At 49.0% G+C, this 27,500-nt stretch overlaps 2 protein-coding genes across 4 annotated transcripts in view; one reads left to right on the top strand and one right to left on the bottom strand.

Annotated features, from left to right (window-relative positions):
- Positions 1-27,500, top strand: part of LOC123763141 (leucine zipper putative tumor suppressor 3) — a 281,718-nt gene that overhangs the window by 50,707 nt on the left and 203,511 nt on the right. The window lies entirely within an intron of this gene.
- LOC138351420 (mucin-22-like) lies at positions 333-1,265 on the bottom strand. Its single transcript, XM_069303242.1, has one exon. It carries the CDS (start codon positions 1,263-1,265, stop codon positions 333-335), a length of 933 nt encoding a protein of 310 aa, XP_069159343.1.

Below are 27,500 nucleotides of genomic sequence, written 5' to 3'. Positions count from 1 at the left end.
AGGTAACCTCAAGGTAAGGACACCTAGTCTCCCAGACATCCACCAACACCTTCACACTCCGGACGACCCACTGACTAACCGGTAGTGCCCGGGGTCAGGTGTCCGGCTCGCCGTGGCTTACCATGAGCTATGGGAAGGGAAAGCTGTCAGCCAGCTGCTAACAGGAGTCAGCAGTCGTCAGCTCCTGTGTATAAAAATGTAGAGAAGCGTGACAGACATAATAATTGTGATGAAACGCTGAAAAAAATGGATAATTGGATAATTGGAGGAAAGTGGAAGAAGTCGTTTGGGGGTAAGAAAGAAGAGAGGAACAGTCAGTCAAGACTGTAGCCTTAACCGGCAGCTTTAATTGGCTTGTTCCGTGTGTTCACTGGGAGTGTGACTCTGAACACGGTGTGTTCATCACTGGCTGTGTGACGCTGAACGTGTTCATCAGTGGCTGTGTGACTCTGAACGTGTTCATCACTGGCTGTGTGACGCTGAACGTGTTCCTCAGTGGCTGTGTGACGCTGAACGTGTTCATCACTGGCTGTGTGACGCTGAACGTGTTCCTCAGTGGCTGTGAGACGCTGAACGTGTTCATCACTGGCTGTGTGACGCTGAACGTGTTCCTCAGTGGCTGTGTGACGCTGAACGTGTTCATCACTGGCTGTGTGACGCTGAACGTGTTCCTCAGTGGCTGTGTGACGCTGAACGTGTTCATCACTGGCTGTGTGACGCTGAACGTGTTCCTCAGTGGCTGTGAGACGCTGAACGTGTTCATCACTGGCTGTGTGACGCTGAACGTGTTCCTCAGTGGCTGTGTGACGCTGAACGTGTTCATCACTGGCTGTGTGACGCTGAACGTGTTCCTCAGTGGCTGTGTGACGCTGAACGTGTTTATCACTGGCTGTGTGACGCTGAACGTGTTCCTCAGTGGCTGTGTGACGCTGAACGTGTTCATCACTGGCTGTGTGACGCTGAACGTGTTCCTCAGTGGCTGTGAGACGCTGAACGTGTTCATCACTGGCTGTGTGACGCTGAACGTGTTCCTCAGTGGCTGTGTGACGCTGAACGTGTTCATCACTGGCTGTGTGACGCTGAACGTGTTCCTCAGTGGCTGTGTGACGCTGAACGTGTTCATCACTGGCTGTGTGACGCTGAACGTGTTCATCACTGGCTGTGTGACGCTGAACGTGTTCATCACTGGCTGTGTGACGCTGAACGTGTTCATCACTGGCTGTGTGACGCTGAACGTGTTCATCACTGGCTGTCACCCTCCTCATCACCAATATCATCACCACTGTTCATCTTACTAATTAATTACCACAAGTCATCGTGTACCTTCAGTAGAGCCATTAAGTGTGGGCCTATTACTGCCTCATTATATTGTAGAATGTCCTATACCTTGAGGTGCTTCCGGGTCTTAGTGTCCCCGCGGCCCGGTCGTCGACCAGGCCTCCTGGTTGGTCGACGGCCCAACGACGGCCAGCCCATACTGACTGACTTTCGCCCTCCTGGGCTAAGGTATGCTGAACTGTGTAATTACTATATGAGTACTGGAACACTTGATGATATATTGGACTTGTACCCAAGATTAACCATGTAATGTATCAATTATACAATGTATGTATGTGATGTAACTATATAACCTGAGCTTGTAAAAGCACCTTCATCACCTTCAGTGATTAAGTGCTTAATTGCACACTAGATTCTCTATCAGCTATCTCACCCTGTCAGAGTAAAAGAGACAAATGTATGTGAATGCATGTGTGTGTGTGTGTATGTATATGTACGTATATATATGTGTGTGTGTATGTATATGCATGTGTATAAAGTATATATGGAAGCTGATCAGAATTACATTTCACCTTTGTAAATGCACATTAATGACACTATGTAAAAGACACATCGAACACTTTATGTAGGGCATACGTAAGTCTGTGTATCTATGTATTTACGTATGTAGGTTAGCTTAGCATTTTAAAAGCACCGAATCACCTTCTGTGGCTGATTGTTCAATAAACCCCCTGAACTATATGTTTAACACATCTCTAACCCTGTCCATGGAGGACAGAAGAAAATGTATATATGCTGGTTAGCAGTGTAAATGTCTGGCCACGTCTGTGGTAGAAAAAAAAACTGCCTCGCCCATTACCAGTCCTCAACACTCCCACCACAATCAGCCCCATTACAACTAGGCATATCAAAAACAATTACCAACTACCCATTTTTATTGGTTAGAAACCAATAAAAAAAAAAATTTATTTATTATTTATTTAATAAATTATTTTCTTTTCTTTGATCAGGTTATTCTATCAAATTATAAACTATAAAATAATAGTTTGTCAGTAAAAATTGTTAACCTTTAGAGAGTGCAAAGAGCCTTTACTCCTAGAGTCCACTCAATAACAAATGTTTTTAATTATTAAACACCGATTAAAATTTGTAATTCACTATTCTCTTGAGCGCAGGCGGGAGAGATACATAATAATTTACACGTGGAAAGTATTAGCGGGGCTGGTCCCAAACCTGCACACAGAAATAACACCACATGAGACCAGGAGGCATGGCAGGATGTGCAGAATACCCCCGTTGAAGAGCAGAGGTCCAACAGGTACTCTGAGAGAGAACTTATTATAGACTGTGGGTTGGTTGGTGTTGTCGTCGTTGATCCTTCTCTACGGACAACCCAACCCACAACTCGGTAGAGTGCTTATACTTCACTAGGAGATCACACTAGGCGCTTCTGGCTCTTGGAGAGGGGCTCAACGTCACACGTTTAGGGGATGCGGCTCCAACACTTAGCCTCGTTGTCACGTGCACACACCCACTCGAGCCGCTGTGACTCCCCACTCTCTCCTTAGATAAGATATGATCTCAATCCCCTATGACTTACTAGTATTACCTCCTACCCTGTCCACAGCAGTGGTTCTTGGTTCTTTCTCTCTCCTTCTTTACTACCTCCTGGGAAGCCTCACTAGGACAAGGGCAAACACCAGCAAATTGTGACACATTTACTTGACAAAGCACATACACGATACATACACACATATAATAATAATGAATCCTATACTCTATAATATCACAATCAGGTTGCACTCCAACACCATCAGAACTCTATTATCAGCTTATCAAGGGGTATCCTATCTCCTGGTTCGCCACCTGATACCATTAACCTCCTCAAGTTGGTCAAGCCTACATACACTGTTGCACTATCAGCAAGATAATGTATATATAGAAAATCAGCATTTGAATGCAATAACATATACCAGTATAAATGTTCATTGATACTTCAGTATAAAAACTCCTTGACATAAGAATGCCAACAGTCACTCACCTCTCACTGCGTCTTGCACGCTAATGACAACCAAACACTATCAACTCCCTACTAGTAATCCACCAGAACTTCCCCTTCCACCTCTGGAAGTTCACAACCCTAATATCCTTAGGTTCTTCCGGGCTTCACTACCAGGATCCTCTGCAGCTCCTCCAGGCTGCTATCATGAAGTTTCCCTGAGCAACTATGGTGCTCTACTACTTCTGCTGGGTTCCTCCACAGCTCCTTGGCTGCCACACCATGAAGTTTCCCCGAGCAACTGTGGTGCTTCTCCACCTCTACAGAAGCACGTGACACTCCTCTTCACTGCTGCTTCTCCTCACAGCTCGAGGTCCTCTGCTCCACTACCTTGGAGTCTCATCAGCTACTTCATCTGCTGGCTTCGAAGTTCTCAGCAACTTCTTCCCCAAAGACAAACCTGCAACCCATCGACGTTCCAATAAAATGTTCCCCTTTAACACATAAACAAAAATAACCACACAATATGCTTGCCTCAAACCTCTATCTGTCCTCTACATACAGTGAGAGTGGACTCCCCCGTTTTGGGCGGGTCCATACTCCACCTCGCCTGGCGGCGGTCCTCACTCGCTGGGAGGGTCTTCCTCCATCCGGAGCCAGGCTCCCTCAGTCGTCCGCCAGCGCTCAGAGGGGACGGACGTCGCTCCGTGTTCCTCCCTCTCCACTCTCTTATTTCAGGCTTTCTGCCTTATTAAAACATGTCTAACTTATAAATAAACATCGCTACTGTCGCTGGGCACACGACCAACTACAATGCAATCACTATGAACTGGCGTATATCGTGCTTACCACAGATTAACTGATCGAGGGCGCTTTCCCTCTGACGGCGTCTGGTCAGGGCGCTCCACACAGCCCACAATAATGCTTCTGGGCGATTTAATATCTGCTCGTCGACCAGGACTTGAGACCACAACGTTCCCAGCTCGATTCCACAGCTGGTACGTCCGCACACTTCTCTTCTCTTCGAGATATATCACTAGGGGTTCCCTTCTGACGGGAGCTCAACGGAGCGCGGCTTCCCCCTGCGATGTCTGGCACTCAAGTGAGGTCAAGGTCCTCCGGAAGCGAGCCTCACGCCTCCAGCAAAATGTCCACATCTCCTAGCCAGTCATTTATCTGTTTTCTTCTTCATTGCCCATAATCTTAAATTGTTCATTGAATCCACCATACCATTTTTCACATGGGTTATCACCTCAATATTTGCTAGACCTTCTAGTTAGGTCAGGCTTGCTGAATAACTCTCAAGAAGGGAGACTCGTTTCTCCTGCAGGCTGAGATCATAACACTCCCCTCCCCTTATTTTTGAGAGTTATTCTAGTGGCTAGGCTCGGGATAATACATCCGCCACCACACTGTCTCGTTCTTCACCCCACATACTCTCTTAGGAGTCTACAATTAGTTCGTTGCACCTTGCAACATCCGGCTCACAACTCTCCAGGAACATGTTCTTCTCACAAATAATCTGACCTCTCTGGCACCTCTTGGCTAGGCTGTCCTCCCTGGACGCCTGCACTCCATCGGTCCACTTTACTTATTGTCTCCACCCTCCGTTTCCTCGTCTTCTTCTCTTCACGTCCAGAGTCAGACATCTACTGTCTGTACCTCCTCTGTCGTCTTCACACTTCCATCTACTGCCGTTATACTTTCGTCTCCTGTCATCATACGTCACTCCCTCGTCTTCACCAACTATCCTCCCTTTCGTCTCCTCATTTGTCCAAGACATCGTCTTGTTTGACCTCCATCGAGTCCTCGGCTTTCTTCTATTCCTCCATGCTTGTATCATCATCCTCTTCCCACACTTCTCACCTCTATACCACTCCATTTCTTCTTCTTCAACTCTTCTTCGATCCCTAAAAGTTTCTTCGGGAACTGTATTACATCCAACAGCACTCGACCGTACACGTCGCCTTGCCTCTCCCAGAGTGCTCGTAAGCATCTCTCCACACATACTGTCTCTTCTCCTTTCATTTTCTCGGCTATTACTCTTCTTCACTATCTCTTCTTCACGTTTCCTGTGGAACATGTCAACTCTTGACATCTCAAACAACTTAATTCCACTATCCCTATGCCTCTGTGCTCGTGGACAACGTGACGCTCTACTCCCGTCCTCAGTATGTCCACATCTTTCCTCATTCCTACCCAGCACAGTTGCATTCACCTTCCGACTCTTAATTTCAGCAGTCTGGGCTCTACTCAGGTCCGCTCTCTTCACATGATTCTTCTTCGGCTGGGCCATCCTCACTTTCGACCTCACCGAGACTTCATTTGCCTGGGCTGGCCCTTCGTCAAACAGCCACGCTATATCTACGTCGATATCTTCCACCGGCTGAATCGACACTGTATCATCTTCTCCAGCGTCTTCCTTGTCGGCCACCTCTGCCTTCATCACTACCGAGACAGGGTTTTCAATGGCTTGGCGGTCTCCTGACTCATCTCCTCGGATGGCAGTCAGGTTCACACTCTCAGGTGTCCCACCCGTGCCATGGCCTTCTGGGCACTCCTCTGGCACAGTCTCCGCTACGACTCTCGGCAACACCTTTGTCCCACACAAGTCATTCCCCAGGATCACTTGGACTCCTGGAACAGGTATGTCGGGGCACACTCCCAACATCACCTCCGCCGACACATATTCCGACCTTAGCTGGACAGCACCTACGGGCATGTCACTCTCCGACAATAACCCATATACTTTCATCTTACTCCTGCCAGCTAATCGTCGATCATTCCCAATCAGGCTTCTCACAATCAAGCTCTGATTAGCTCCGGTATCTCTTAAGATACCAACTTCTACCTCAGGTTGGCCTCTTACACTGATCCAACCTTTGCTCATGAACGGCCTATACCTCTCGTTCACTAAGTTCGCTCTCTGTGGTTTGTCTCGGAACACATTAGTATATTTACTTCCGGGGTCACACATGGCCAGGGTCACAACTCTCTTGCCCTGTCTACAATCTCGCATCACGTGACCTAATCCGTTACAATTGTAACATCTCATCTGGGAGAAATCTCTCCTATACGTACCAAGGCGGCTCTGACTTTGTCCACTCACATGAGAGTTCCTCGAGCCTGGTACACTACCTGCACTCTGTGGGGCTTTACTGGACTCTTGATTCCCTGGATCACGAATAGTTTCTCGTTTGGCTCCTCCATCTTCACTTTCAGATGAAGTGCGCGACCTACTCTTCTGAGCTTTAGGGTACTTACTTTTATCTGCCCATTTATCAAAATTTTTCTCACCCCAGACTCTTCTGGGTCTTTCATAATTTCTTCCTCCCCAGACTCCATTGGATCTGCCATTGCTGCGTCTCACCTCGCTTCTCACTCTGTTCTCCCTCAAGCTCTTGTATGCTTCGGTAATCATATCCGCCCTATCTGCGGCATCTTTCACCTCCATTATCCCTGCTTCTTGGATCTTGAACTTTGTTTCAGGATGCATCATCTCCAAGAACTTCTCCATGACCATCAGTTGCTTCAGGTCAGCGTAAGATCCAACTCCAGCAGCCTCAATCCACTTCTGGAATCGTCTTTCCAGATCTCTTGCTGTCTCAGCAAACGTACATGCTCCAACTTTGATCATTTCTCTGAAGCGCTTCCTATAAGCTTCTGGGGTTAACTGAAACGAACGCAATATGCTGCTCTTCACCGTGGCATAATCCTGGCACTCTTCCAGTGTCAATTGGGTGTATGCCTCCCTGGCTGCACCAGTCAATCTTAACTGGACCAGCTGGGCCCATTCCTCCTGTGGCCACTCCTTGATACTGGCTACTTTCTCAAAATGCTCGAAGAAGCTCTCTGCCTCTTCGGGAACAAACAAGGGAATGTCCTTCTCCCTAACCCTAACATCTGGTGGGTGTGATACCTGGGTGGTGCTCTCTGGCAACCCATGTTCAATCCTTTGCTCAGCCAAGGTTCTATTCGCTTCTATCTGCATTTGTTTTGTTCTCTCTTTTTCTTTTTCGACCTGGGCTTTTTCTTTTTCGACCTGGGCTTTTTCTTTTTCTTGTTCCAACTCCAGTTCTCTTACTCTGGTTTTCTCTTTTTCTACTTCCAACCTGGTTTTCTCTTTTTCTACTTCCAACCTGGTTTTCTCTTTTTCTACTTCCAGCCTGGTTTTCTCTTTTTCTACTTCCAGCCTGGTTTTCTCTTTTTCCTTCTCGGCTTCATTTTTCATCTGGAGTTCTAATTTCATCTTTTCCAGCTGGAACTGTCTCTCCTCACGCTGCATCTGGAGCTCTAACTGGAATCTCTCCAAGCTCCTATTTCGGCTACTCCTGCTACTGCGGCTACTCTTGCTGCTCCTACTCGATCCCTGGGATCTCACTTCATCCTGCCCATCATCCTCCTTTCCACTTTCAGCTCCTTTCTGGGCTCCTTGTTCTGCCGCTTCACTTCTGGCTCTCAACTGCCTCAGGATCTCCTCCTTCATCCCAGCTACTTTAGATGCTTTCAACCTGATGCCACATTTTTCTGCTATTTGTTTCAAATGATCCCTCGTGCAACCTTCTAAGTCCTCAGGCTTGCCTGACTCCACAAACGCTTGCACCTTATCCATCTTGTCCTGTGAGTCTTCCCAAGCGAGAGAGTATACACTTGCGTTCACACAGTTTATCTCAGCAAGGGTGTACAAATCCACTCTTGGACAGGGTGTGGGTGTGTCAGTTCACTCTCCCGGACAGGCCCCCAATTTATTATAGACTGTGGGTTGGTTGGTGTTGTCGTCGTTGATCCTTCTCTACGGACAACCCAACCCACAACTCGGTAGAGTGCTTATACTTCACTAGGAGATCACACTAGGCGCTTCTGGCTCTTGGAGAGGGGCTCAACGTCACACGTTTAGGGGATGCGGCTCCAACACTTAGCCTCGTTGTCACGTGCACACACCCACTCGAGCCGCTGTGACTCCCCACTCTCTCCTTAGATAAGATATGATCTCCTCAATCCCCTATGACTTACTAGTATTACCTCCTACCCTGTCCACAGCAGTGGTTCTTGGTTCTTTCTCTCTCCTTCTTTACTACCTCCTGGGAAGCCTCACTAGGACAAGGGCAAACACCAGCAAATTGTGACACATTTACTTGACAAAGCACATACACGATACATACACACATATAATAATAATGAATCCTATACTCTATAATATCACAATCAGGTTGCACTCCAACACCATCAGAACTCTATTATCAGCTTATCAAGGGGTATCCTATCTCCTGGTTCGCCACCTGATACCATTAACCTCCTCAAGTTGGTCAAGCCTACATACACTGTTGCACTATCAGCAAGATAATGTATATATAGAAAATCAGCATTTGAATGCAATAACATATACCAGTATAAATGTTCATTGATACTTCAGTATAAAAACTCCTTGACATAAGAATGCCAACAGTCACTCACCTCTCACTGCGTCTTGCACGCTAATGACAACCAAACACTATCAACTCCCTACTAGTAATCCACCAGAACTTCCCCTTCCACCTCTGGAAGTTCACAACCCTAATATCCTTAGGTTCTTCCGGGCTTCACTACCAGGATCCTCTGCAGCTCCTCCAGGCTGCTATCATGAAGTTTCCCTGAGCAACTATGGTGCTCTACTACTTCTGCTGGGTTCCTCCACAGCTCCTTGGCTGCCACACCATGAAGTTTCCCCGAGCAACTGTGGTGCTTCTCCACCTCTACAGAAGCACGTGACACTCCTCTTCACTGCTGCTTCTCCTCACAGCTCGAGGTCCTCTGCTCCACTACCTTGGAGTCTCATCAGCTACTTCATCTGCTGGCTTCGAAGTTCTCAGCAACTTCTTCCCCAAAGGACAAACCTGCAACCCATCGACGTTCCAATAAAATGTTCCCCTTTAACACATAAACAAAAATAACCACACAATATGCTTGCCTCAAACCTCTATCTGTCCTCTACATACAGTGAGAGTGGACTCCCCCGTTTTGGGCGGGTCCATACTCCACCTCGCCTGGCGGCGGTCCTCACTCGCTGGGAGGGTCTTCCTCCATCCAGAGCCAGGCTCCCTCAGTCGTCCGCCAGCGCTCAGAGGGGACGGACGTCGCTCCGTGTTCCTCCCTCTCCACTCTCTTATTTCAGGCTTTCTGCCTTATTAAAACATGTCTAACTTATAAATAAACATCGCTACTGTCGCTGGGCACACGACCAACTACAATGCAATCACTATGAACTGGCGTATATCGTGCTTACCACAGATTAACTGATCGAGGGCGCTTTCCCTCTGACGGCGTCTGGTCAGGGCGCTCCACACAGCCCACAATAATGCTTCTGGGCGATTTAATATCTGCTCGTCGACCAGGACTTGAGACCACAACGTTCCCAGCTCGATTCCACAGCTGGTACGTCCGCACACTTCTCTTCTCTTCGAGATATATCACTAGGGGTTCCCTTCTGACGGGAGCTCAACGGAGCGCGGCTTCCCCCTGCGATGTCTGGCACTCAAGTGAGGTCAAGGTCCTCCGGAAGCGAGCCTCACGCCTCCAGCAAAATGTCCACATCTCCTAGCCAGTCATTTATCTGTTTTCTTCTTCATTGCCCATAATCTTAAATTGTTCATTGAATCCACCATACCATTTTTCACATGGGTTATCACCTCAATATTTGCTAGACCTTCTAGTTAGGTCAGGCTTGCTGAATAACTCTCAAGAAGGGAGACTCGTTTCTCCTGCAGGCTGAGATCATAACACTCTATCAACATCAGAGGCCCGAGACTGTTCAACACGCTTCCACTACCCATAAGGGACATAACTGGCCGACCCCTCACAGTGTTCAAGAGAGAACTATCAACATCAGAGGCCCGAGACTGTTCAACACGCTTCCGCTACACATAAGGGGCATAACTGGCCGACCCCTCACAGTGTTCAAGAGAGAACTATCAACACCAGAGGCCCGAGACTGTTCAACACGCTTCCACTACACATAAGGGACATAACTGGTCGACCCCTGACAGTGTTCAAGAGAGAACTATCAACATCAGAGGCCCGAGACTGTTCAACACGCTTCCACTACACATAAGGGGCATAACTGGCCGACCCCTCACAGTGTTCAAGAGAGAACTGAATAAGCACCTCCAAAGGATATCAAGCCCAGCAGCTGCAGGCGGCGTTACAGAGCCGACCAGCAGCTGCAGGCGGCGTTACAGAGCCGACCAGCAGCTGCAGGCGGCGTTACAGAGCCGACCAGCAGCTGCAGGCGGCGTTACAGAGCAGAGCAGCAGCTGTAGGCAGCGTTATAGAGCCGAGCAGCAGCTGCAGACAGCGTTACAGAGCCGACCAGCAGCTGCAGGCGGCGTTACAGAGCCGACCAGCAGCTGCAGGCAGCGTTACAGAGCCGAGCAGCAGCTGCAGGCGACGATAGTGGTGATGGAGTTCACCCAAAGTGCGTGACGTGGTGGCCAGGCCGTCCGTTACCCGGCGGAGGTGCGCCCCCTCCAAGACCTTCCCGCCTCACTGGTGGGTGCAACGTCCTAGCCTACACCACCCCCGCACCCCATACACCCGCACCCCATACACCCGCACCCCATACACCCGCACCCCATACACCCGCACCCCATACACCCGCACCCCATACACCCGCACCCCATACACCCGCACCCCATACACCCGCACCCCATACACCCGCACCCCATACACCCGCACCCCATACACCCGCACCCCATACACCCGCACCCCATACACCCTCACCCCATACACCCGCACCCCATACACCCGCACCCCATACACCCGCACCCCATACACCCGCACCCCATACACCCTCACCCCATACACCCGCACCCCATACACCCGCACCCCATACACCCGCACCCCATACACCCGCACCCCATACACCCTCACCCCATACACCCGCACCCCATACACCCGCACCCCATACACCCGCAACCCATACACCCGCACCCCCATACACCCACACCACCCCATACACCCACACCACCCCATACACCTGCATCCCATACACCCACACCCCATACACCCGCACCCCATACACCCGCACCCCATACACCCACACCCCATACACTCGCACCCCATACACCCACACCCCATACATCCACACCCCATACACCCACACCACCCCATACACCCACACCACCCCATACACCCACACCCCATACACCCACACCCCATACACCCTCACCCCCATACACCTGCACCCCATACACCCACACCCCATACACCCACACCCCATTCACTCGCACCCCATACACCCACACCACCCCATACACCCACACCCCATACACCCACACCCTCATTCACCCACACCTCATACACCCACACCCCATACACCCACACCCCATACACCCTCACCCCCATACACCTGCACCCCATACACCTACACCCCATACACCCACACCCCATACACTCGCACCCCATACACCCACACCCCATACACCCACACCACGTCATACACCCACATCCCATACACCCACACCCTCATTCACCCACACCTCATACACCCACACCCCATACACCCACACCCTATACACCCTCACCCCCATACACCTGCACCCCATACACCCACACCCCATACACCCACACCCCATACACTCGCACCCCATACACCCACACCCCATACACCCACACCCCATACACCCACACCCCATACACCCACACCCCATACACCCACACCCCATACACCCACACCCTCACCTCATACACCCACACCCCATACACCCACACCCCATACACCCTCACCCCCATACACCTGCACCCCATACACCCACACCCCATACACCCACACCACCCCATATACCCACACTCCATACACCCACACCTCATACACCCACACCCCCATACACCTACACCCCCATACACCCACACCCCCAAACACCCACACCCCCATACACCCACACCCCCCATACACCCACACCCCATACACCCACACCCCCATACACCCACACCCCCACACCACCCCATATACCCACACTCCATACACCCACACCTCATACACCCACACCCGCATACACCCACACCCCCATACACCCACACCCCCATACACCCACACCCCATACACCCACACCCCATACACCCACACCACCCCATACACCCGCACCCCATACACCCGCACCCCATACACTCGCACCCCATACACTCGCACCCCATACACACACACCAAATACACCCACACTCAATACACCCACACCCCATACACCCGCACCACCCCATACACCCACACCCCATACACCCACACCCCCATACACCCACACCCCCATACACCCACACCCCCATACACCCACACCCCCATACACCCACACCCCATACACCCACACCCCCATACACCCACACCCCATACACCCACACCCCCACACCCCATACACCCACACCCCCATACACCCACACCCCCATACACCCACACCCCATACACCCACACCCCCATACACCCACACCCCCATACACCCACACCCCCATACACCCACACCCCATACACCCACACTCCATACACCCACACCCCCATACACCCACACCCCATACACATACACCCCCATACACCCACACCACCCCATACACCCACACCCCCATACACCCACACCCCCATACACCCACACCCCCATACACCCACACCCCATACACCCACACCCCATACACCCACACCCCCATACACCCACACCCCCATACACCCACACCCCATACACCCACACCCCATACACCCACACCCCATACACCCACACCCCCATACACCCACACCACCACCTTTCGCAATTACTCAACCACTATGACAAAATCACAGAAGCATGAGAAGAAAAACAAAAGTGAGAAGTTGTATACACAGATTTTACAAAGGCCTTCGACAAATGTGACCATGGAGTGATAGCCCATAAACAGAGATCAGTAGGAATAACTGATAAAGTGCGGCGTTGGATTTTTATTTTCTGTCAAAGAAAATGTAGAGAGTGACGGCCAGTCTAGTAATATTAAGCCCAAGTGCAGTGAAAAGCTCTGTACCTCAGGGCACAGTCTTTGCGCCACCGCTCTGTACCTTACCTTACCTTGAGGTGCTTCCGGGGCTTAGTGTCCCCGCGGCCCGGTCGTCGACCAGGCCTCCTGGTTGCTGGACTGATCAACCAGGCTGTTAGACGCGGCTGCTCGCAGCCTGACGTATGAGTCACAGCCTGGTTGATCAGGTATCCTTTGGAGGAGCTTATCCAGTTCTCTCTTGAACACTGTGAGGGGTTTGCCAGTTATGCCCCTTATGTGTAGTGGAAGCGTGTTGAACAGTCTCGGGCCTCTGATGTTGATAGAGTTCTCTCTCAGAGTACCTGTTGCACCTCTGCTTTTCAACGGGGGTATTCTGCACATCCTGCCATGTCTTCTGGTCTCATGTGGTGTTATTTCTGTGTGCAGGTTTGGGACCAGCCCCTCAATTATTTTCCACGTGTAAATTATTATGTATCTCTCCCGCCTGCGCTCAAGGGAGTACAGATTTAGGCTCTTTAGTCGGTCCCAGTAATTTAGATGTTTTACTGAGTGGATTCTAGCAGTAAAGGATCTCTGCACGCTCTCTAGGTCAGCAATTTCTCCAGCTTTGAAAGGGGCTGTCATTGTGCAGCAGTACTCCACTCTTGATAGCACAAGCGTTTTGAAAAGTATCATCATCGGTATAGCATCTCTAGTGTGAAAAGTTCTTGTTATCCAACCTGTCATTTTTCTTGCAGTTGTGACGGCTACTTTATTGTGTTCTTTAAAGGTAAGGTCTTCCGACATGAGTACACCTTAGGGCACAGTCTTAGCACCGCTTCTCTGTACCTCAGGGCACCGTCCTTGGACTACTGCACTGTACCCCGGGGCACAGTCCTTGCACCAGTGCTCTGTACCCCAGGGCACAGTCCTTGCACCAGTGCTCTGTACCCCAGGGCACAGTCCTTGCACCACTGCTCTGTACCCCAGGGCACAGTCCTTGCACCAGTGCTCTGTACCCCAGGGCACAGTCCTGGCACCACTGCTATTTCTCATTTATCTCTCTGATATAGACAAAAATATTAGTCAAAGCTTCGTATCATCCTTTACAGATGATACAAAAATTAGCATGAAAATTTCATCAGTAGAAGACGCCGAAAATCCCGAACCCGATATTAATAGTCTTCGATTGGACAACGGAAAATAACAGGATGTTTAACAGCGTAGCCTGGTGGATAGCGCGCAGGACTCGTAATTCTGTGGCGCGGGTTCGATTCCCGCACGAGGCAGAAACAAATGGGCAAAGTTTCTTTCACCCTGAATGCTTCTGTTACCTAGCAGTAAATAGGTACCTGGGAGTTAGTCAGCTGTCACGGGCTGCTTCCTGGGGGTGGAGGCCTGGTCGAGGACCGGGCCGCGGGGACACTAAAGCCCCGAAATCGTCTCAAGATAATCTCAAGAGATACGTTCCAGATACAGTACTTGGTATGGTGGAAATGAGGAACTTGAACGAAACACAGAGTTTAGGACACAGACTTAATCACACAATGAAAGCAACTTGTAAAAGATCTGGGAATTATGATATCTGGCGACCTGACATTTAGTGAACATAACTGAACAAATATAGCGGCGGCGGCCAGGAAAATGATAGGATGGATTATGAGAACGTTCACATCCAGAGATCCCACAGCAATGGTAATACTATTTAAATTACTGGTGCTGTCCCGTCTTGAGTACTGTTGGGTACTCACTTCGCCCTTCAGAGCGGGAGAGATCTCTGAATTAGAGGGAATACAGAGAACATATACGGCACTCATAGACGCGATAAAACACCTCAATTATTGGGACCGTCTCAAAGCTCTCCAAATGTTCTTTCTGGAAAGGAGACGAGAAAGGTATCAATAACATATACAAGGAAGATACTGGAGGGCCAGGTCCCAGAGTTGTACAGTAGAATAACAACAGTCTGGAGCCAAAGGTGCGGAAGGAAATGCAGACTAGAACCAGTGAGGAGTAGAGGTGCCATAGACACAACCAGAGAACACTGAACACCAGAGGTCCACAGCTGTTCAACACCCTCCCAGCAAGCATTAGAAATATTGCCGGTACAAAGGTGGATGTATTCAAGAGGCACTTGGACAGGTTCTTGCAAGAAGTGCTGGACCAACCAGGCTGTAGTGGGTATGTGGGCCTGCGGGCCGCTCCCAGCAACAGCCTGGTGGACCAAGTTATAACAAGTCAAGCCTGGCCTCGGGCCGGGCTCGGGGAGTAGAAGAACTCCCAGAACCGTCCGGAGGTATGCTCCCAGTAGGCAGTCATAGGTGAGCACGGCCACCACCTCCCACAACACCTTGACTGCATACTAAACATCGCAACAGTTACCAGGTTTTTGCCAATGGACTTCTCTTGCCTGGTGCTGGAGTAGGTGAATGGACGTCTGGTGCCCCCCCCCTCCCCCACCCGCTCCCCCACCCTCCTCTCCCCACCCTCACCCACCCTTCTCTCCCCCCTCCCCCCACTATCATTCCGCTAATCCAGCTTTCCCCTCTCCCCCTTCCCCCACACCTGCACCCCTACCATTCCTTTTCATGACATTTCCACCCCCCACACACCCCCCCACTAATGGCTCCTCACTCCACATACCTCATTTCTCGGGCCCAGGTAACAACCTCAAAATCCCACACACAACAAACCAATGACTCCACTCCCCCCTACCACTGCCTCCATCACCCCCCCCCCACCACTGCCTCCATCACCCCCCCCCCACCACTGCCTCCATCACCCACCCCCCCACCACTGCCTCCATCACCCCCCCACCACCACTGCCTCCACCACTGCCTCCATCACCCCCACCATTGCCTCCACCCTCTCCACCACTGCCTCCACGCCCCACCACTGCCTCCACCCTCCCCACCACTGCCTCCACCCTCCCCATCACTGCCTCCACCACCCCCACCACTGCCTCCACCACCCCCCACCACTGCCTCCACCCTCCCCACCACCGCCTCCCCCACCACCGCCTCCCCCACCACTGCCTCCACCACCCCCACCACTGCCTCCACCACCCCCACCACTGCCTCCATCACCCCCACACCACCACCATCAGTGAAATAGAAATCCGAAATATTTTTTCTCCTATGCAAAATCAAGATCAAAAACCACATCTAGTATCGGGCCCCTGCGAAAGGGAGATGGAACTTTCACCGATGACAACAAAGAAATGAGTGAAATTCTGAGGAATCAGTACGACTCTGTTTTCAGCGAGCCACTAAATACATTAAAGATTGATAACCCAAATGAATTTTTCATGGATATGATACCAACATCAAACCATATATCAGACGTCACCCTATCCCCACTGGATTTTGAAGAAGCCATAAACAGTATGCCTATGCACTCTACACCAGGCCCGGATTCTTGGAACTCTATATTCATCAAGAACTGCAAAAAACACTGTCGCAGGCCCTTAACATTGTGTGGAGACAGATAATAGATACTGGTGTTATCCTTGACATACTAAAAACAGCAGAGATAGCACCACTTCATAAAGGAGGAAATAAGGCAGAGGCAAAAAATTACAGACCGATAGCACTAACATCGCACATCATAAAAATCTTTGAGAGAGTGCTAAGAAGTAAGATCACAAAATACATGGAATCACAGCATCTCCATACCCCCGGACAACATGGTTTCAGAACAGGGCGCTCTTGCCTGTCGCAGTTGCTGGACCACTATGATATGGCATTAGATGCTATGGAAGACAAACAAAACGCTGATGCAATTTACACAGATTTCGCAAAAGCCTTCGACAACTGTGACCATGGTGTTATTGCACACAAAATGCGTTCAAAAGGAATTACCGGAAAAATAGGCAGATGGATCTACAAGTTCCTGACCAACAGAACCCAATGTGTAATAGTCAACAAAATAAAATTCGGACCATCAACCGTGAAGAGCTCAGTCCCTCAGGGTACTGTGCTTGCTCCAGTGCTCAGTCCCCCAGGGTACTGTGCTTGCTCCAGTATTTTTCTCGTTCTCACATCGGACATAGACAAGAACACAATCTATAGCACTGTATCATCCTTTGCAGATGACACTAGGATCTTCATGAGAGTAGGCAACATAGAGGACACGGCAAACCTCCAGTCAGATGTAGATCAGGTCTTTCTATGGGCTACAGAAAATAATATGGTGTTTAACGAAGATAAGTTCCAGCTCATGCGCTATGGAAAAAATGAAAATATAAAAACAAAAAACGTACAAAACTCAGGCAAATCATAACATAGAAAGAAAAGACAATGTAAAGGATCTGGGTGTACTCATGTCGGAAGACCTTACCTTTAAAGAACACAATAAAGTAGCCGTCACAACTGCAAGAAAAATAACAGGTTGGATAACAAGAACTTTTCACACTAGAGATGCTATACCGATGATGATACTCTTCAAGACGCTAGTGCTCTCTAGAGTGGAGTACTGCTGCACAATGACAGCCCCTTTCAAAGCTGGAGAAATTAGTGACCTGGAGAGCGTGCAGAGATCCTTTACTGCTAGAATCCACTCAGTAAAACATCTAAACTATTGGGGCCGACTAAAGAGCCTAAATCTGTACTCCCTTGAGCGCAGGCGGGAGAAATACATAATAATTTACACGTGGAAAATAGTAGAGGGGCTGGTCCCAAACCTGCACACAGAAATAACATTACATGAAACCAGAAGGCATGGCAGGATGTGCAGAATACCCCCGTTGAAAAGCAAAGGTGCAACAGGTACTCTGAGAGAGAACTCTATCAACATCAGAGGCCCGAGACTGTTCAACACGCTTCCACTACACGTAAGGGGCATAACTGGCCGACCCCTCACAGTGTTCAAGAGAGAACTATCAACATCAGAGGCCCGAGACTGTTCAACACGCTTCCACTACACATAAGGGGCATAACTGGCCGACCCCTCACAGTGTTCAAGAGAGAACTATCAACATCAGAGGCCCGAGACTGTTCAACACGCTTCCACTACACATAAGGGACATAACTGGCCGACCCCTCACAGTGTTCAAGAGGGAACTATCAACATCAGAGGCCCGAGACTGTTCAACACGCTTCCACTACACATATGAGACATAACTGGCAGACCCCTCACAGTGTTCAAGAGAGAACTGGATAAGCACCTCGAAAGGATACCTGATCAACCAGGCTGTGACTCATACGTCAGGCTGCGAGCAGCCGCATCCAACAGCCTGGTTGACCAGTCCAGCAACGAGGAAACGTGGCCGACGACCGGGCCGCAATCGCTTAGCCCCGGAAACACTCCAAGGTAACACACTGCACAGTTACAACCACAACAGACCACTGGAACACTAACAACAATGCACAGTTACAAACCAAGTAACATTTCAACCGTGTTTTGACAGCAGCGAGGAATTTGTTAAACACATCAGACATAACCTTACCGACTCTTAACATAAAGGTCACCAATACTCATCAACTGCGTAAGTGGGCCAGCTACGGGCTCGCCTTAGCCCGTGCTGATTGGGACTTTTTGTTCCAAGTAGCGAATCTTAAACAACAACAACAACAAGTTGGCCAGCCAGAGGCTCAGGGGCCCTTCAGAAAGTCAGGTTGTTGACTGATACACTGGAGCACATCATGGTTGAGTGGGTGGTGTGTGTGTGTGTGTGTGCCGCTGGAGCCCAGGGACGCAAGTTGGATCCCGTGGCATGACCTCGGTGTTGTATCATAGATACAAGTTACTGGCAGTAAACATTGTATATCTTGCAGTCGGTGATCTTGTTGTATGTTAGTGTGTGATCTTGTATGTTAGTGTGTGATCTTGTATGTTAGTGTGTGATCTTGTATGTTAGTGTGTGATCTTGTATGTTAGTGTGTGATCTTGTATGTTGTATGTTAGTGTGTGATCTTGTATGTTAGTGTGTGATCTTGTATGTTGTATGTTAGTGTGTGATCTTGTATGTTAGTGTGTGATCTTGTATGTTAGTGTGTGATCTTGTATGTTGTATGTTAGTGTGTGATCTTGTATGTTAGTGTGTGATCTTGTATGTTAGTGTGTGATCTTGTATGTTGTATGTTAGTGTGTGATCTTGTATGTTAGTGTGTGATCTTGTATGTTAGTGTGTGATCTTGTATGTTAGTGTGTGATCTTGTATGTTGTATGTTAGTGTATGATCTTGTTGTATGTTATACTGTGTGTATACAGTGTTGTAATTGTCATACTGGTGTGTATCCGGTGTTGTAACTGTCATACTGGTGTATATCCAGTGTTGTAACTGTCATACAGGTGTGTATCTGGTGTTGTAACTGTCATACTGGTGTGTATCCGGTGTTGTAACTGTCATACTGGTGTATATCCAGTGTTGTAACTGTCATACAGGTGTGTATCCGGTGTTGTAACTGTCATACTGGTGTATATCCAGTGTTGTAACTGTCATACAGGTGTGTATCTGGTGTTGTAACTGTCATACTGGTGTGTATCCGGTGTTGTAACTGTCATACTGGTGTATATCCAGTGTTGTAACTGTCATACAGGTGTGTATCTGGTGTTGTAACTGTCATACAGGTGTGTATCCAGTGTTGTAACTGTCATACAGGTGTGTATCCGGTGTTGTAACTGTCATACAGGTGTGTATCTGGTGTTGTAACTGTCATACAGGTGTGTATCCAGTGTTGTAACTGTCATACAGGTGTGTATCCGGTGTTGTAACTGTCATACAGGTGTGTATCTGGTGTTGTAACTGTCATACAGGTGTGTATCCAGTGTTGTAACTGTCATACAGGTGTGTATCCAGTGTTGTAACTATCATACAGGTGTGTATCCAGTGTTGTAACTATCATACGGGTGTGTATCCAGTGTTGTAACTATCATACAGGTGTGTATCCAGTGTTGTAACTATCATACAGGTGTGTATCCAGTGTTGTAACTCATACAGGTGTGTATCCGGTGTTGTAACTGTCATACTGGTGTGTATCCAGTGTTGTAACTGTCATACAGGTGTGTATCCAGTGTTGTAACTGTCATACAGGTGTGTATCTGGTGTTGTAACTCATACTGTGTGTATCCAGTGTTGTAACTGTCATACAGGTGTGTATCCAGTGTTGTAACTGTCATACAGGTGTGTATCCAGTGTTGTAACTGTCATACAGGTGTGTATCCAGTGTTGTAACTCATACAGGTGTGTATCCAGTGTTGTAACTGTCATACAGGTGTGTATCCGGTGTTGTAACTGTCATACAGGTGTGTATCCAGTGTTGTAACTGTCATACAGGTGTGTATCCGATGTTGTAACTGTCATACAGGTGTGTATCCGGTGTTGTAACTGTCATACAGGTGTGTATCCAGTGTTGTAACTGTCATACAGGTGTGTATCCGGTGCTCAATACACACGCCTATTTACCCTAGGCCTATAATTTTATCTTTCACAATTGAGTTCGCGAATAAAACACCAATTTGTGATCTTATGTAGCGATGAAATACGAAATTATTCACAAAGTAGGCCTAGGTGTAATTGGCAAGCATAACGAGGCAGTTTGACCGCACGGTCCCATCTTAATTGTTGGCTTGACAGCGTCTCAAGGCGTGGTGACAAGGAGTGAGCTGGCAACCGCTCTATGAATGAATGATATCACTGGGCCGAAATATCTGCCCCAAGGGGGGCTACCCACAGGCGCTGTACTGGGGAGGATAAGTAGTATGTTGACCAAACTACACGTTAGAAGGTGAAGGGACGACGACGTTTCGCTCCGTCCTGGACCATTCTCAAGTCGATGGTTTGGTTCACATGTTTCAGCCACGTTATTGTGACTCCTCGTCTGCGATAACTGGATTCTCTATTGGATATATTGCATCAGGGCATCATTTAGGCCCGTACAGACCGGCCTACGAGATGGGCTAATGTATAGAACACAACAGAGAAGTGATATCCAGAGAGAAGTGATAGCAAGAGAGAAGTGATATCAAGAGAGAAGTGATAGCAAGAGAGAAGTTATAGCAAGAGAGAAGTGATAGCAAGAGAGAAGTGATAGCAAGAGAGAAGTTATAGCAAGAGAGAAGTGATAGCAAGAGAGAAGTGATATCAAGAGAGAAGTGATAGCAAGAGAGAAGTTATAGCAAGAGAGAAGTGATAGCAAGAGAGAAGTGATAGCAAGAGAGAAGTGATAGCAAGAGAGAAGTGATAACAACAGAGAAGTGATAGCAAGAGAGAAGTGATAGCAAGAGAGAAGTGATAGCAAGAGAGAAGTGATAGCAAGAGAGAAGTGATAGCAAGAGAGAAGTGATAGCAAGAGGGGCACATCTGACTCGCTCACTCACATGGCCCAGGAATTTACACAATGTCACCTGAAGACAGTTCTGGTAGAGCAGGTTTTATATTAATTCATCGGACACATGTTACTGCACACCTGTCAATATGTATACACCCGTGTTTATGTATACTAGAATATATATACACTACACTGTACCTTCTATTGTTAGATATTTCCCCCTTCCTCACCGCTCAGGTTCCTGAGGTATATTTAATGTCTCTGTCATGTCTCCTCACTCTCTGATCTTTCCCATCCTCGGTGGGTACGAAAATGTGTTTTTCTCACAATTACTATAGTGTAGTGGAAGCCAATTTCTCCTGGGGTGTGGAAGCTCCGCAGAATGTGAAGAATGCAAGTCATGTTTTAGCCATTTATTATGGCTGAGAGAATGATGGTCTAACGAGACCCTGGTGATGGTATCAGCCTCCTACTCCAGCTGAGGACTTTATGGTGCCTCGTGTGGTGGTCACCCTCGACCAGCGGGTCACCCTCGACCAGCGGGTCACCCTCGACCAGCGGGTCGTCCTTGACCAGCGGGTCGTCCTTGACCAGCGGGTCACCCTCGACCAGTGTCATCTTCGACCAGCGGGTCATCTTCGACCAGCGGGTTACCCTCGACCAGCGGGTCGTCCTTGACCAGCGGGTCGTCCTTGACCAGCGGGTCACCCTCGACCAGAGTGTCATCTTCGACCAGCGGGTCATCTTCGACCAGCGGGTCACCCCCGACCAGCGGGTCACCCTCGACCAGCGGGTCACCCTCGACCAGCGGGTCACCCTCGACCAGCGGGTCACCCTCGACCAGCGGGTCACCCTCGACCAGCGGGTCACCCTCGACCAGCGGGTCATCTTCGACCAGCGGGTCACCCTCGACCAGCGGGTCATCTTCGACCAGCGGGTCATCTTCGACCAGCGGGTCATCTTCGACCAGCGGGTCACCCTCGACCAGCGGGTCACCCTCGACCAGCGGGTCATCCTCGACCAGCGGGTCATCTTCGACCAGCGGGTCACCCTCGACCAGCGGGTCACCCTCGACCAGCGGGTCACCCTCGACCAACGGGTCTCCCTCGACCAGCGGGTCATCCTCGACCAGCGGGTCGTCCTTGACCAACGGCCAGACTCCAAACACAGTTTCAAATGTAGATATAGAAACTGGAAAAGGTTCAGAGGTTTGCAACGAGACTCGTCCCAGAGCTACGAGGGATGGGGTATGAAGAGCGCCTGAGGGAACTGTGCCTTACGACACTAGAAAGAAGAAGGGAGAGGGGGACATGATAGGAACGTATAAGATACTCAGAGGGATTGACATAGTGGACATAGACGAATGTTCACACGGAATAGTAACAGAACGAGGGGACATGGGTGGAAGCTGGAAACTCAGATGAGTCACAGAGATGTTAGGAAGTTTTCTTTTAGCGTGAGAGTAGTGGGAAAATGGAATGCACTTCAGGAACAGGTTGTGGAAGCAAATACTATTCATAATTTTAAAACTAGGTATGATAGGGAAATAGGACCGGAGTCATTGCTGTAAACAACCGATGGCTGGAAAGGCGGGATCCAAGAGTCAATGCTCGATCCTGCAAGCACAAATAGGTGAGTACACACACACACAGACGAAAGTGGCGATGTCTCTATTCGGACCAGATCGACGTTTTAATCATGTACAGAACATGATTGAAACCCTTATCACGACGTTTCGGTCGGTCCTGAGAGTTGAGGGGTGTCCGAAGTGTTACTTTCGTCTGATAAGGATGGTCCGAGTTACTGCTTAGCGAGCCAGGAAGGGCAGGGCGGCCGCCCATCAGATTAGAGACATCCTGCTGGGTCTGCTACCAGTACAAAGTGAAGGTAGATTGGGGAATACAACTTTTTATCATACAGACAATCATCTCTCGTTGCTACGGCCACGCATAATGAGGCTTGGCCCGCGTACTGGGCCAGGTTGGCCAACACGGCCAAATCTGTACAACCCTTGGCCATCAGGGTCCAGTTTCTACCAAATGTGGCGACTTTGAGATAAAACATTGGTTAAGAAGAGTTCGGGAAGTCTAGTAGTCCAGGCCGCTCACTCCTCGCCCGGAAGTACCTGGTAAACTCCCACTATTGTACTCACCAATTTGTACGTGGGAGGGTTGAGCTTTAGCTCTCTGGTCCCGCCTCTCAACTGTCAATCAACTGGGTTGATAGACATTGTGTGTTGGGAGTGAGTATGACAGCTGGGAGGGGGGGGGAGATCCTTGGATAACTCCGCCAAAGGAATCTTGCAAGCACTTACGAACCTGTACATCTTTCCTCGATCTTTGGCGACTTTGTTTACAATTATTAAGCAGTTAATGAGCTCCGAAGCACCAGGAGGCTGTTTATAACAATAACAACAGTTGATTGACAAGTTTTCATGCTCGTAAACTGTTTAATAAATGTAACCAAAGCCGTCAGAGATTGAGGAAAGATGTACACGTTCGTAAGTGCTTGCGTAACTGCTTCGTGAATCTGGGCCAAGATTAACACTTTGTTAATTGTTGACACTTTGTATCTGGGACGACTGAATGTGGGTGAGTGTGGGCAGGTTAGTGTGGGTGAGTGTGGGCAGGTTAGTGTGGGTGAGTGTGGGCAGGTTAGTGTGGGTGAGTGTGGACAGGTTAGTGTGGGGGAGTGTGGACAGGTTAGTGTGGGTGAGTGTGGGCAGGCTAGTGTGGGTGAGTGTGGACAGGTTAGTGTGGGTGAGTGTGGGCAGGTTAGTGTGGGTGAGTGTGGGCAGGTTAGTGTGGGTGAGTGTGGACAGGTTAGTGTGGGTGAGTGTGGACAGGTTAGTGTGGGTGAGTGTGGGCAGGTTACTGTGGGTGAGTGTGGGCAGGTTAGTGTGGGTGAGTGTGGACAGGTTAGTGTGGGTGAGTGTGGGCAGGTTAGTGTGGGTGAGTGTGGACAGGTTAGTGTGGGTGAGTGTGGGCAGGTTAGTGTGGGTGAGTGTGGACAGGTTAGTGTGGGTGAGTGTGGACAGGTTAGTGTGAGTGAGTGTGGACAGGTTAGTGTGGGTGAGTGTGGGCAGGTTAGTGTGGGTGAGTGTGGGCAGGTTAGTGTGGGTGAGGGAAGGAGAGAGAGAGAGCACAGACCCCGTACATGGCTCCTTCAGGCGTTATTAATCGCCACTCTCAGATTCTGTTGTCTTGCCTATATGTTGAGACCGTTAGGGCTGACAGCCCTAAACTACCCAGGTGAAGCCCTAGACAACAGGGAAGTATTATGAAGTAGGGACGCCAGGGAGGTAATGAGCTCCGGGGACAGGCAGACAGCGGCTAGGGACCACAAGCATGACTGGTCTTCACACTATGTGCACACACCAACCCACCACCGTACACATGACCGTTAATGCGGAAATGCATAGAATTTATTGACCCAGTGGACAGTGGGCATGTTCTATGCCCCACTCCCGTACCCTCATTATGTATGGCAGAGAGAGAGAGAGAGAGAGAGAGAGAGAGAGAGAGAGAGAGAGAGAGAGAGAGAGAGAGAGAGGGAGAGAGAGAGAGGGAGAGAGAGAGAGGGACAGAGAGAGAGGGACAGAGAGAGAGAGAGAGAGAGAGAGAGAGAGAGAGAGAGAGAGAGAGAGAGAGAGAGAGAGAGAGAGAGAGAGAGAGAGAGAGAGAGAGGGAGAGAGAGAGAGGGAGAGAGAGAGAGGGAGAGAGAGAGAGAGAGAGAGAGAGAGAGAGAGAGAGAGAGAGAGAGAGAGAGAGAGAGAGAGAGAGAGAGAGAGAGAATTATAGCCTCATTATCACAACTATATATTTTTCGTTTCAGGTAAGTGCTGGTCGGGACAGCGGCGGCGTTACAGCTGTAAGTACAGTTCTGAAGTGTGAGAGTCATCATATATGGCAACGTCTTGGGTTGGTGAGGGAGGGAGGGAGAGGCTGGTGAAGGGAGAGTGTGGGGGCAGGGAGGGAAGGTCCATATAACACGGGGAGCGTGATAAGTCTTGTGAGGTCACTAAGGGGGCCACCGTAGCCGGTACTGGTCGCCCACTGGTCTAAGCCTCTGGTGGTGTTGCTGGGGTTGTCAAGGTGCTATAACCACCCGAGCCGGTCGGCCGAGCGGACAGCACGCGGGACTTGTGATCCTATGGTCCTGGGTTCGATCCCAGGCGCCGGCGAGAAACAATGGGCAAAGTTTCTTTTACCCTATGCCCCTGTTACCTAGCAGTAAATTAGGTACTTGGGTGTTAGTCAGCTGTCACGGGCTGCTTCCTGGGGGTGGAGGCCTTGTCGAGGACCGGGCCGCGGGGACACTGAAAGCCCCGAAATCATCTCAAGATAACCTCAGGAAGATAACCCCACTCAAGCTTCCATTGTAAATCGCCTTAGTCATTTGTATGTGGGATTGAGAATAAGGTAAGATTCTGGGAACAGGTGAACCATCTTGAAGATGTAAATTAAAGTTAATTAAATATTGCCAGCAACGTGTCTGCGTAATTAAGATGTAATAGCATCTAAGCCACTGTGAAAGGAGTTAGGAAATAATTAATTGTGTAAGAAATGCCCATCTTGATCCAGTCATCTGTGTGGGTTGGCGATCGGCACTAGTAGGCCGAGAGAGTGGGGTGGAAAATGGTGCCATTTCTTCTACCTGGCATTTAAACAGGCAGGCTGTAAAGTATTATATTCAGGTAACTATAAGTCAGTATATAAGTATTATAAGTCAGGTAACAAATCTACTGTGTAGATTTGGAATCTGGCCCTCCAGTATCTTCCAGGTGTATATTATTTGATATCTCTCTCGTCTTCTTTCTAGTGAGTACATTTGGAGGGCTTTGAGACGATCCCAATAATTTAGGTGTTTTATCGCGTCTATGCGTGCCGTATATGTTCTCTATATTCCCTCTATTTCAGCAATCTCTCCTGCTCTGAAGGGGGAAGTGAGCACTGAGCAGTACTCAAGACGGGACAACACAAGTGACTTGAAGAGTACAACCATTGTGATGGGATCCCTTGATTTGAAAGTTCTCGTAATCCATCCAATCATTTTTCTGGCTGACGCAATATTTGCTTGGTTATGCTCCCTAAACGTTAGATCGTCGGACATCATTATTCCCAAATCCTTTACATGTTGCTTTCCTACTATGGGCAAATTTGATTGTGTTTTGTACCCTGTATTATGTTTAAGGTCCTCATTTTTACCGCATCTGAGTACCTGGAATTTATCACTGTTAAACATCATGTTATTTTCTGCTGCCCAGTCGAAAACTTTATTAATATCTGCTTGAAGTTTTCAATATCTTCAGCAGAGGTAATTTTCATGCTGATATTTGTGTCATCTGCAAAGGATGACATGAAGCTGTGCCTTGCATTTGAGTCTATATCTGATATGAGAATAAGGAACAGTAGTAAAGCAAGGACTGTATCCTGAGGTACGGAGCTTTTAACTGCTCTTGGACTCGATTTTATATGGTTGACTGTTACTCTTTGTGTTCTGTTCAACAGAAAACTGAGTCTCCAGCGTCCTACTTTACCAGTTATATCCATTGACCTCATTTTGTGTGCTATCACTCCATGGTCACATTTATCGAATGCCTTTGGGAAATCCGTGTATACCACATCAGCATTCTGTTTTTCTTCTAATGCCTCAGTGATTTTGTCGTAGTGGTCAAGTAGCTGTGAGAGGCACGATCTTCAAGCTGGAAATCCATGTTGGCCTGGGTTTTGGAGGTCATTGGTCTCCATGAAACTCGTGACCTGACTCCTAATCACTCTCTCAAATATTTTTTATTATGTGGGACGTTAGTGCAACTGGTCTATAATTCTTTGTCAATGTGTGGCCACGACTGTGGTAGAAAATAATAATAATAAAAAAATGCATTGCTCCCTCCCCTTGTGTAGAGGGGCAATGTCTGCTGCTTTCAGCGCATCTGGTATATCCCCCGTGTCCAAGCTCTTCCTCCACACTATACTGAGTGCCTGTGCTAC

The sequence above is a fragment of the Procambarus clarkii genome, chromosome 49 (genome assembly GCF_040958095.1).
Source record: "Procambarus clarkii isolate CNS0578487 chromosome 49, FALCON_Pclarkii_2.0, whole genome shotgun sequence".
Classification (NCBI taxonomy): Eukaryota; Metazoa; Arthropoda; class Malacostraca; order Decapoda; family Cambaridae; genus Procambarus; species Procambarus clarkii.
The sequence above is the reverse complement of the archived record's forward strand: the minus strand, read 5'-3'. Positions and strand labels throughout refer to the sequence as shown.

What these genes read in the sequence shown, in the direction of transcription:
- LOC138351420 (XM_069303242.1), bottom strand. Translation starts at nt 1,265, where the DNA reads ATGAGGAGGGTGACAGCCAGTGATGAACACGTTCAGCGTCACACAGCC.